Source organism: Leptodactylus fuscus, chromosome 8, assembly GCF_031893055.1.
Source record: "Leptodactylus fuscus isolate aLepFus1 chromosome 8, aLepFus1.hap2, whole genome shotgun sequence".
Classification (NCBI taxonomy): domain Eukaryota; kingdom Metazoa; phylum Chordata; class Amphibia; order Anura; family Leptodactylidae; genus Leptodactylus; species Leptodactylus fuscus.
In genome coordinates, this window is record NC_134272.1 from 72562215 (window position 1) to 72575538 (window position 13324).

A 13324-nucleotide genomic window follows, 5' to 3' on the forward strand; every position below is an offset into this window, starting at 1 on the left:
TTTTGAGAAGATGAATACCTCGTTTCCAAAACTTTATTAATTGAACTATAAATGTATGTACAACCTTTCTTTAGTCTTAAACAATTAGTAGCAAACAAAAAAAAATCTTGCAATACTTTAATTTCTGGTATCACCATAGACCGGGTGTCAGCCATCTTCAGCTCTCCAGCTGCTGTGAATCTACAACTCCCAGCATGCTCCATTCACTTCCATGGGAGTCCCAAGAACAGCAGAGCAAGTATGCATGCTGGGAGTTGTAGTTTTACAGCAGCTGGAGTGGCGAAGGTTGCTGACCCCTGCCATAGCCATCCTCTATTCTTACAGCTTTGTCAGCTTAAAAAGATTAAGGCGAGAATCGAGGCAGGTGGCCCCGGAGGCGTATCGGATCTCCTTTAGCATGCCGCTCCATTCCTTAGTGTCATCTTCAAACCTAAAAAAAAAATGTAATAAATTTAAGTTTGGATGGAATATACAGAGAACATGGAGCCTAGTGAATCAACAGAAGGGTCACATAAATTGTATCACATGGTGGGGTATCTATTTGTATATGCAAGGAAGAGTATGGCTGGGAAGAATACAGGTATTTTTTGCCCGTTTTCACAGATCCGTCCATACACTATAATGTATGGGGATCCTTGGGGTGCAAGACGGCTTTGAAAAATGGACTATTTTCATGACCATTTTGCAACTAGGTTGCCTGACTAACCTCACTTTTGTGAGAACAATAGGATCAGGCATGTTGAAATACAACAGCCCAATCCTTTGTGCACGGATTGCTTGTATGAATGATCCCACTGCAGAGGGTATGGAGAACGGCTATATGTATATTATGTTTTCATACAATGATCGGAAGAGAAACCTATAAAGATCGAATTCAGCATTCGACACTTACTAAAAGAATGCATGGGCAATATAATCCGATACGATTGATATGGCAAATATTTCTTCCTATAACCATAATCGCATCCTCAGGATCAATTGTCATATGACAGATTTATTGCAAAAATTTGGTGCACAAAATACATGAACCTGCTGCAGAAATAAGGCCATAGAGAAATATATGATATGGATATACTGTATATGTGGAGTCGATTTTATCACTCACTGGAATTGTACTAGTAGGGTCTACATTGCCCCCTATTCTAACAACCTTATTATAGAAGTGGTTCCTATACAAACAGCTGGCTGAAAGTAAAGGAGGAGTATATAGCGATAAAGGAATCTGCAAATTGGTAAGCTTGTACATGTGCATAAAAATCGCACATGTGTGTACAACCACCAACCTAGAAATGTTGCACATACTGCAATGTAAGTTCTATGACACCTCGGCACTAGAGATGAGCGAACACTGTTCGGATTAGCTCCCATAGAAATGAATGGAAGCACCTGGCACGTACACTTTGCCGGTGGCCGGTCGCCATGCCAGGTGCTTCCATTCATTTGTATGGGAGCGTGCTGTTCGGAACAGTGTTCGCTCATATCTACTCGGCACTAGAGTTGATTCGAATAGTATTTGAAACATAATCTGGAATACCTCGCTCCCATAGGAATGAATGGAAGCGGCCGAACAGTAAGGGGTTAAGCATCGGCCGCTTCCATTCATTCCTATGGAGCCAGGTATTCGAAACTATCGTTTCGAATACTATTCGCTCATCTCTACTCAGCAACATTAGTTACGTAGTATGGCAGACACAGAGGTCCACAAATACTTCAAAGCCTGCTTTGAAGGTTATATCTGGTCTATGTGTATAGGCCTCGCCTGTATACAATATACATTCTTCACATTGAAACCAGCTCAACTTACTTCCATATATCTGTGACCTCTGAAGGTGCAAATTCCTTTGATTCCAGCTGAACCATCGCAAATCCCCCTATTGCGTACAGAGATCCTGATGAAGTGACCAGGTTGATGGAGCTTCTTTCTTGTGGGAATTCTGCTATTGTTTCCCATCTGGAAGAAATGGCAGAAAATAAAAGGTTAACTTGTCAAAGCTCCAGCTCACGAAATGGGTTGCGTAGGATTAGAACAACATGGCCGCTCTTGTTCAGAGGCTGCATTTGGTATTACAGCTAAGTCCCAATCACTTGTATGAGCAGAGCTGGGGAGAGGTGTAATTCCAGACACAGCTTATGGACAAGAGAGGCGCTATTTCTTTCTCACAGCTATTTAATATGATGTTTTAGAAGGGGTAGGATCACATGAGCGGGTAAACTCTTGCAAATAACCATGTAAGCATCTGCGAAGGTTTCTAAGGAACCGACCGGCAATGTTTATTGTGAAGGATTCCATTATATTGAATTCACTTTAACACCGGTGACTGGAAAGAGCATTGTGTTCTATCTCCAAATCTCATGTGCCCAGTGCCAAGGGCTTCATGGATGCCTAGTAGTGGGCACAGGCAGGTTTAGCTTTCATCTTGGGATTACTGTAGGATGTGTCACCCATATAAATCCTCCAAGAAGGCTATTACATGACATCAGGTCCCCTGTTTTCTCTTGTAGCTGCTCATCACTTATTTCCTGGAAGTAATGTGCTTGGCGGCAACTTCTGCGGTAACTGATAACTAACCAGGATGTTCTATGAAGTTATAAAACTATTACACTACTTGGGATAGAACTCAAGCATCTTAAGATCCTGCTGGAGATGTATACTCTTTGTCAGCAGCTCTTCGGCTTACAAGACCACAGGGGAAGGATATGCTGCGGGATGTTGGCTCTGCATTGCAAAGGTTGAAAACACAGCAATAATGGACATGTTGCATGTTCAGAACACCCCAGCTCAAGACACTTTATATGCTGTGAGTTGATGAGATTGCCATGGGGGCTAACCCTTTGCAAACTTGCCCCATGTTCCCTGACCTTAGCGTTGATTCCCAGGCTCCCCCTATTACAGCTATATTCCATATAACGTGCACCTCCAATCACACATAGTTCAGGTGAATTTAAGAAACTTTGTAATAGACAATATTAAAGGAATATATTCCGTCTACATTTAACAAACTGAGCTACTTCTTACATATTATTCTATGGAGAGGGGCGGGGGGACTAGGAGGCTGCTGGAGAAGACATACAAATAACAGCAGTTGCTACACGGTGGATCCAGGAGCTGTTTTAACACTGCTAAGGTCCCGTTCACCTCTGCATTGGTAATACCAAACGCACTTGCAAGCGGTGTGCAGTGAAAGCACACGGATCCCCATAGACTATAATGGGGTCCGTGTGCTTGCCGCGAGATCTCCATGGAGAAGAAGCAGAGAGGAAAGTACTTCAAAATCTAGTTTCCTGTCCGCATGACTCGTGTGGAGATCTGGCAGCAAGCACACGGACCCCATTATAGTCTATGGGTTCCGTGTGCTTTCACTGCACACTGCTTGCAATGCGTTTGGGGGGGTCCCCATGCGGACTCCTCAAACAGATTACCAAACACAGATGTGAACTCAGGGTAAGTTTCTGGATAAGAATCTACCACTGCACAGAAAGAGGCAATAAATCAATTACCAGCCTCCTCCTCCTCCCCTCTCCATAGACCTCTGTGTGTGAGATGAATACAAAGATATAATCTACTGTAAAGAAACAGTTTGATAATGATTTAAGGAGGAGGAGAGCAGGCAAGTAGAAAACTAAACAGATTTCCTTAATTAGCTATATTACAAAGCTTCTTATATTCACCTGTACTATTCATTTCTGAAAAGTGGTATAATTAATAATGAAGGTACGCTCTGAGGCTACATTCACATTGTGAAAAACAGGCAAGACAGTAGTGGGAGTAAAGCTGTTGGTCAAAGATAACAGACATCACCATATTTTACTTGGTAGTGGAGCTTGATGACCACAGTTCCAAATTGTCTACTGTCACAGTGTGAAGCAGAGCCCTGCATTATAGGTGCATTATATCCCCCTTCTAGAGGATGCATTGACCACTAGACAGGCTTTCCATTGTGACTGAAGCTCCGAGTAGTGGCTCACAGCATTGGTATAATAAGACTAGGGGTCCTGGTGGTCTGGTGTGAGAACTGGTGGGATATGCAGGAGGTGTACTCTCTCATACTTACTTGTTTGTGGGGATATCATAGGCTTCCACTGATGCCGTCAGCCCTTCCTCTGTGACTCCTCCGGCAACAAAGATCTTGTCTTTATGGACAGCAATACCAAACATGGAGCGAGCGGTTCTCATCGGAGGAAGATCTTTCCATTCCCCTTTCTTGGGATTAAATACAAACATTCTGCCGGTGCATTTCCTGCAATGAAAAGAAAAGCCTTGAGATATCAAATGTCTCTTTATGAAGTCCAGCAAGATTCACAGGCCTTGTCTTGTTCTCTAATCTTAATGCAAGAAGATGACAAATTTTCATGGACCCAGACGGCCATGAAAACTTCCCATGCCCTGTCGGTGCCCCCTATTCTGCCACAGCCTCCCCCCTAGAATCCCTCCTTGAATTTATTCTGCTGACCATTTGCTACTTTTGGCATTATAAGGTTCACTTTCTCCTTTATGTTAGTAAAATTCTGTGTACCATAAATCCTTTTCACCTGTCTGACTCCTGTGCACCGGTGGACAGGGGGAATACATGTATGATGTGCAGATTACCAGCCATCTAAGGAAATCAAAGAAGTTTACCCATCTTCAGGGTGGTGAGGGAGACCTGTGACCCCACTAGCTTTTGGGCCCTGACGCAGTTGCGACCACTGCTCTCCCTATAGTTATGCCAGTGCTTATGGGCACCTATTACCTTTACAAATAATCCAGCACCCATTGAAATAAATGTGATTAGTACAATGGGTGCCGAGGGGAGAAGACAGAAGAGCCTTCAGTGCAGAGAGTCTGGGACCACATGGGATGAGAACCTTCCATGACACTTGTGATCTCGGAGGACGAAGACTTGCAAGTAGCCGAACCATCAGCTTTCCAAAGATTTAAAAGGAGACTCTCTTACGCTAGGTTCACACCTGCATTCGGCACTCCGTTCTGTGGTTTCCTTCTTCTGCATGCAAGAAGACGGAAACCACAGACCGGGTCCGGCCATGTGGACATCTTTATGGTCCATGGCTATGTCTATGGCTGAACAGTGCTGACCCTACAGACTGGAAGAATCCATGATCCTACACGGAAACCACTTACTTGTCATCTGTTTTTCCTCCAACACAATAGATGAGTCCATTATGTGACACTACAGAATGTCCATAAATCTTGGCGGGAAGTTTCTTTGCCTCTTTCCAAGCCACTGTTCTGAAAGGGTATAAAGAAACTTAATACCATGGCATGGGGGCGCCAAATAGTAAAGGTCTTGGTAACTATATACAACATACTTAACATCGTAAGAAAACACTGTATCAAGTGACTCTTCAGACTGCAGGTCTTTGCCAGCGATGGCATAGATACAGTTATCGGCCTCGCCCAGGCCAAAAAGACATCTGGCGGATGGTAGAGGTGGCAGCCCAATCCATTCCCCACCGATGCTGTCCAGCTGCAATACAGAAGGGGCAGAATATTATATGGTGTTACATCACCATGACATACTGTATGTGGTTTCTCTATCTGCTTCAAGATTAATTTGCAGCAAATGTCAAGTATATAATACAGAGGAACATAAATCCTGTGTATTAGTAAGCCGTGCCTGCTTGTGGCTACCCATAAAATACCAATAGCCCATAATGGCTATAACTATAGCACTGCTATACATTAGTTTACCATAATATCCTATTCTTAAAGGGGTTGTCCGAGATATAGCATGCTATAATATAACATAAGGACCTATATTCAGCCACTTAATCCCATGCCGATCCTGCACTGCTGCTCTCGTCCCTCCCACTGGGATTTGTATACTTGCCTGCAGGAATGACACACCCACATGACCCCTGTAGCCAATCACTGGCCTTAGTGGTATCACGTTATACACATGAAGGCCAGTAAATAGTGGTCATACGGATGGCCAAGTAAATAAAGACCAATGGGGATCACTAGAGTGTGCCACTGGAGAAACGAACAATTTAACAATTTTTGATTCTTTTATTTTATCACATTCCCTTCCTTTAGACACATTTTTTTTTACAATGTAAGAAGCCATCTCTAAAGCTTCCACCAAGTCCATCTCTTTGCATCCATCAATAGGCTCTGCACTCATGATCCTTGGCCAGTTGGAATTTTTTCTCTAGTCCCGACTGTTCCCGAGTAATCATTGCTGTTACCTTCACTCTCTACCGTCAGGTGGGCGGCCCTAGGCTGGAGCAGACAGACAGGGACCGCCCACTTGACAGCAGAGAACATAATAGTGCTACAACTAACAGGAATGGTGAGGGCTAGAGAAAAAATTCCAACTGTGTCAGAATCAATGAAGCGCTTTGTCAGAAATGCATTCACATTTATCAGTATCCTTGTGCCCTTTTACTCCAAAATATTCCTCTCGCTCCAATAGGTGGGCGGCGTAAAAAGTAACATGCAACAAAATTGATGCCACATTGCTTCCAGTAAAAGTGATTTACCATATGTGACAAATTGCCCCCATTGCCAAAATGCCACTATCTTTTTTGGGAGAAAGACCTTTAGTTATATTGGACAGGAATAGCATGTACATTCAGCTCAGATTGCTGTAGGGAGTCGGTGGGATAGCTGTCTACACGTAACATAATCTAATGTATAAGCCTTGGTGTGACAACTCACCCTTTAAATTTCCAGTCCTTAGGTATAATTTTGGTAAAATTCTGTTTGCATCAATTTCTTAATATGTTTCTTCATGGTGTCCAGAGCTTTTATTCTGATACAGAGCTCCAGATCCCCTTTCATAGATATAACATTAAAAGGGGTATCCCCTTCTTTGGCATTTCCACAGGATGTCCCTAACAGGTGTGGGCCCCACCTCTGGAAGCCTCATCCATTGAGACAACATTTAGAGGAGTGTGTTCTCTCCATTGAAACTTATAGAAATTAAAGGGGTTGTCCCATCTGAAGGATCCTATCTATACTGGTAGCTTATATAACTTGAAGACTTTTCCTAAATATATTGCTTTAGAAATTCTGCTTTGTTTGCCTGCTATGTGAACGTATACCTCACATTATTTACACAGCGTTGCTATAACCACGGAACTGTATGATAGGACAAGTGACATCACGCACTGCTTTGCCGGCAGGAAAATCAGTTCAGATAATTGCAGTTTGCTAATAAAGCCGAGTCTGTTATCTCTCTATGTAAACACACAGATTACACTCTGTACAAGAATCTGCATATTATCTTACCTGTATAAGTATTATGATACATCATAGTGTCATTCAGCAAGCTGGGGGGGGGTGGGGAGGGGAAATACAGGAAGTAAGAACAAGAGACAGCAGGCAAACTTCTAAAACAGTGAGATGGGAACACCCCTTTAAAGAAAGAGCTGAGATTTCTGCTAATCCTAGGATGGGAATATTCATGGTGAAATTCTGAATACCTGCTGTCACCACTAGGGGGAGCTTGGGAGTTTACTGCATACTGTTTAGGCCTTAAAAGTGTCAATTCTTTAGCTATGATTCTCTCCAGGCGGGGCCTCATTCTTGAGATAGATGCAGGTCCCAGAGGTGGGAGATTTATTGTACATCCTATGAATAGAACTGTAAATACTGAGATTGGAATACCCCTTTAAATTCAATAATATAACAACAGGGATGAAAAAATTGGCATTCCCTTGAAATAATCCCGGGATGTTAATATGTTTTACCCTATAAACTGATTAGATCATATCGCGTCTACATACCTGGAAGAAGTAGGACTGTAAAGGGTTATCCTTACTTTCTTCATCCACATACAGCCCACCAATGACGTACACTTGTTTGGATTTGGTGACGATACTGGAATGATTTCTTGGAATCTGCTCGGATAGAGCTACCAAGTAGCATTCGTTTTCTGTAGGATCGTAAGCCACTGTAGCCGTGTCACTGACCATTATGATAAGATCTTTGACAAACATGCCGTGCCTAGGAATGTCATTCAGATATCCAGGAAGTAAATCTTCATCCCCAACATCCCCATCTACTCCCTTATCTTTGGACGGTTCGGGCAGTTTTCCTCCAAAGGCGTCTTTAATAGCCTTAATTTTTTTCTGGATTTCCGGATCTCCTTTAAGCAGCTCCTCCTTTTCTACATGATCTTTGAAATACTTTTCGTTCATAAGACGAAATCGAATGCAGTCAAAGACGTCTGCCAGGGACTTCACCTTGTTCTCCTTGTCCGTTTTGACCCATTTGATGACGGCCTCGAAGACGGTTTCTTCTTTTTCAACATTCAACGTATCGCTAGAGATAACAGCGATCAATTCATGCGGGGCGAGCTGCAAAAAGTCATCTTCGTGACAGATCTGATTGAATCGATCGCACACATAGTCCCGAGCGGTGACTGCCAGACGTGGGCAGTCCAGAAGAAGGCCCAACCGGAAGATTGCCAGGCAGTTAGTGGGTGACAGGCGCCTCTGCAAGTAGGTGACACATACAGTGAAGACAGAGGGGATCTGGAATCGACTGGCCAGTGCAAAAATATCCTGGACATTTCCATCATTAAGGTCAATATCGGCGGAGTACAAGTATTTCAGAATGGCTTCCATTACCAGCGGGTCGACGTTGTCCAGCTCCACATTGTTTTTCTTCTCTTCGCTTTCATCAGATAAGAAGAACTCCCGGAAATAAGGACTACAGGCTGCAAGGATCAACCTGTGACAGGGTATACTTTTGTCTCCAGCTTTCAAGAAGCAATCGACAAACTTATTTTCATCTAGAAGTTCTTTCAGTCCATCCTGAAGAAGAGTAGATTGATAAAGCCGAAGCTCTTCTTTTAGTTCCCGGGTGGGATCCATTTTTTTTGTCTTTGCTTGAAGAGCAGAAGGTCCGAGGAAGCAGAAAGGCCTGAGCTGCTGTCAGCTCCCAAGTCAAGCAGTAAAAGGGCTGATCTGTGAACTTTGCCAAGCTTAAACTCTCTGCAATTTAAGCCTACCAGCTAAATATAGGTACAGGCTCTTACAATATGGAATTCAGGTTGGCCAATTTGGAAAGAGGAATGGCTCCTGCAGCTGTCACAGATTGAAAGAAACAACTGGAGATTTTGGTTGTTACTAGGGCGAGAGAGCTTTGTAAAAGTGGCAACGAAAGGATAACACTTTGCATATTCTTCAAGAAGATTGTGAGATTCTTAGAAAGTCTACATTAAAAAGAGCTATAGCTTTCTTTAGGGTAAGTTCACATAGATTTGCTTCTAAAAAAAATAAATAAATGTGTTCCATCCATATGGGGTTGTTTCTGCAACATGTGCATGGATGTGTGGGACAGTCGTAGAAAATTCTGCAACATATCTGCCACGTGTTTCCGTAATCCAAGCTCTGTCTTCCTCCCCACTGCATGACCGCCGTGAATGGAGCAGTTGTCAGGGATGTGCATTGCTGCTCTATTCAAGGTCTATGGGACTGACATAGATAGCGGCGTACAGAGCTTGGATATTTCCGCCAGTACCATAGACAATGAACGGCAAGGTGCATGCTGGACTGCTGCTTCATTCAAACAGTAACATTTAAAGGGGGGTTTAGGACCCCATTCCGGTTATGGGTGTTTGTTATTTCATCACTGCCCATTCATCTGTCCTGTGGATAGGTGATGTCCCCTTAAAGGGCTTCCCTAAAGATTTTTTATTTTTTTTTGCTAACTTCGTCCTTAGGATTTTAGATGCTGTACCTAGGTCTCCAAGTCAAGTGCCTAGGTACGGCTTCTAAGATCCCTGCAGATATTAAAGGGGTTGTCCCATCACAAGGATCCTATCTATACTGCTAGTTTATGTGGATGTAAGACTTTTCCTAAATGCATTGCTTTATCAAAACTGCTTTGTTTGGCCGCTATCTTAATTTATTCACTTCATTGTTTACACTCTGTTTCTATGGCCCTTGGGATTATCTGCTCATTTGTCAAGTGATGTAGCTGCCTGCTCTCAGGGGGGAGGGAGGGGCTGGGAGCAGCTCTGAGCCGTTTGTGTCTGATAAGTAGCTTCTCCGGGATTTCTGAGCTCTTATCAGTCGGTTTAATTGAATTTGGCTGATAAGGGCTGAGATAGAGAGGTCATTACCTTGTATGTAATGCAAACTGACTCAAATCCAGCTCTGCTACATCGGCTTCACACTGTAGTAATTAATTTACAACCAATCCCGTGCAAGTGAAACCCCACCCACCAATGTGCCGAGAAAAGAAGAAAGTGAAGAGAGCACTACAGCCTGCAGGTTAGTGAACAAGCGTCATGGGAATACCCCTTTAAGCCTGAAAAGACTCCCTGGAGAACCCCTTTAATCCTGCAATAACGGCACCCAACAAATACTGGATTACGACACATTCTGATAGAAATAATTTAGGATTAAAGCCAAAAATATATTATATTAATACAAAGGCTGCAACTATAACTTTGCTTTTATTTGCTTTCCGCACGGAACATGAGGACAGAAAAGTAGTTCACAATCTACTTTCCTGTCCGTATGACTCGTGTGGAGACCGTGCGGAAAGCACACGGACCCCATTATAGTCTATGGGATCTGTGCGCTCTCACTGCACACCGGTTGCCAATGCGTTTGGTAGTCCGTTCGGGGAGGGTACCCATGCGGACTTTCCCGAATGGTTTACCGACACAGATGTGAACGAGGCCTTATCAGACATCAGATTAAAGGAATCTCATGATTACCATTGGGGGCAAAAGGGTTTCAACAATGTATTCTCTGCATGCTGAACACTAATTTTTTTGAGTATATCTGTTTATCTACAAACTTTTTGCAAACTGTATATTAGAACAAGAACTGTGTATTAGGTAGACGGTATCAGATTTGCAGACGACACCTACATTTGCTTTATCGTCCTATTGATGTCTGGCTTCTTGATTTCATATTCTCACTGTATACTGTGGGGAGTCGACTCTCTAGAGATTACGGTCATGTCTGCTGGCAGCAAAAGTCACTGACAATGTTTCTAAGTTTAGCTGCCTCTGGACAAAGTATCTACAGCAGTGAGCGCACACATGTATCGGGACAGACGGCGTCATATACACCAAGCATAAGCAATCAGGCGATTCTCTGCATCTGGTTATCTGGCGGGGCTCTTATTTCCACCCAATTTAGAATATTTTTGATTTATGTAAAAGATGACAAGTATCTTATAACTAATAAAGCTTCAAATACTGCGAGGCCATATTCACAACACCGTCCGATTCTCGCTGTGCAGCACTTGTTGCAGTTGTTTGCACCAAAGCCAGAAGTGAATCAGGAGATGTAAAAGTTCCTTTATGTTTCCATTTCTTTTACATCCATTCCAGGTTGTGAATGAAAATATTGCAGTAAAAACTGCCACTAAAATACTGTACGTGACAGCAGCCTGAGGGAGCGTATTATTCGATAGTTTGGCCAGTGAACTGTCACACCCCTGTTACACCATGCTGAGACAGTCAGCTGCTAAAACAACAGCTGAGCAAAGAGCTCAGTTGACTAGGAGTCCATGTTTAGCTGAGCACATGTTATAAGGTAGTCGGTGACCTAAAGGACTGTCAGCTGTACTACACTGGGTACGACAATATACATGACATAAACCTCTCCAAACTAGAAGGAAAATGCTAGAAGGCTAACAGAGCAGAGACCATCTGACCTCACTCTATACAGTAATCTCCCTGCAATTATTACGCTTGGTTAAGGGGGGGGGGGGTCTAACACTGTAGTACAGAGGAGGAGCGATAGCATAGTCCTGATAGAAGACAGTATGACGGTGGAACAAGTGCAATAAATAGCAGTTATCACTATTGACGGGGTAGTGGTGCAAAACTCTACAAAGCCAAAGACAAAGTGGATCCAGCAGTAAGGAGAAGTACATGTCTTCCCTTTATACTTTCCATCCTTTTGAATCCAGCTCTGTTTTTGTCTCAAAAATCTGCCACATAAACTACAGCATTAAAAAAAAATAAAAATAATATATATATATATATATATATATATATATATATATATATATATATATACACACACACTCACCGGCCACTTTATTAGGTACACCTGTCCAACTGCTCGTTAACACTTAATTTCTAATCAGCCAATCACATGGCGGCAGCTCAGTGCATTTAGGCATGTAGACATGGTCAAGACAATCTGCAGTTCAAACCGAGCATCAGTATGGGGAAGAAAGGTGATTTGAGTGCCTTTGAACGTGGCATGGTTGTTGGTGCCAGAAGGGCTGGTCTGAGTATTTCAGAAACTGCTGATCTACTGGGATTTTCACGCACAACCATCTCTAGGGTTTACAGAGAATGGTCCGAAAAAGAAAAAACATCCAGTGAGCGGCAGTTCTGTGGGCGGAAATGCGTTGTTGATGCCAGAGGTCAGAGGAGAATGGCCAGACTGGTTCGAGCTGATAGAAAGGCAACAGTGACTCAAATAGCCACCCGTTACAACCAAGGTAGCCAGAAGAGCATCTCTGAACGCCGCACAGTACGTCGAACTTTGAGGCAGATGGGCTACAGCAGCAGAAGACCACACCGGGTGCCACTCCTTTCAGCTAAGAACAGGAAACTGAGGCTACAATTTGCACAAGCTCATCGAAATTGGACAATTGAAGATTGGAAAAACGTTGCCTGGTCTGATGAGTCTCGATTTCTGCTGCGACATTCGGATGGTAGGGTCAGAATTTGGCGTCAACAACATGAAAGCATGGATCCATCCTGCCTTGTATCAACGGTTCAGGCTGGTGGTGGTGGTGTCATGGTGTGGGGAATATTTTCTTGGCACTCTTTGGGCCCCTTGGTACCAATTGAGCATCGTTGCAACGCCAAAACCTACCTGAGTATTGTTGCTGACCATGTCCATCCCTTTATGACCACAATGTACCCAACATCTGATGGCTACTTTCAGCAGGATAATGCAATGCCATGTCATAAAGCTGGAATCATCTCAGACTGGTTTCTTGAACATGACAATGAGTTCACTGTACTCCAATGGCCTCCACAGTCACCAGATCTCAATCCAATAGAGCATCTTTGGGATGTGGTGGAACGGGAGATTCGCATCATGGATGTGCAGCCGACAAATCTGCGGCAACTGTGTGATGCCATCATGTCAATATGGACCAAAATCTCTGAGGAATGCTTCCAGCACCTTGTTGAATCTATGCCACGAAGAATTGAGGCAGTTCTGAAGGCAAAAGGGGGTCCAACCCGTTACTAGCATGGTGTACCTAATAAAGTGGCCGGTGAGTGTATATTAATAAGTGAAACCACTCCTAATATGCCAAACAATTAAATGAAGAATTTTCTTTATTTAAAATTAAACTGGATTCTATAAAACATTTAATAAATAG

At 43.2% G+C, this 13324-nt stretch overlaps 1 protein-coding gene across 1 annotated transcript; it reads right to left on the minus strand.

Annotated features, from left to right (window-relative positions):
* On the minus strand, positions 1-8909 carry KLHL41 (kelch like family member 41). The gene is made up of 6 exons (XM_075284192.1): positions 7729-8909; positions 5308-5465; positions 5120-5227; positions 4053-4238; positions 1805-1951; positions 1-430 (listed from the first exon to the last, which is right to left on the minus strand). The coding sequence occupies exons 1-6, from the start codon at positions 8818-8820 to the stop codon at positions 319-321; spliced, it is 1803 nt and encodes a 600-aa protein (XP_075140293.1). The 5' UTR covers positions 8821-8909; the 3' UTR covers positions 1-318.
* Between the last annotated feature and the right edge of the window lie 4415 nt (positions 8910-13324).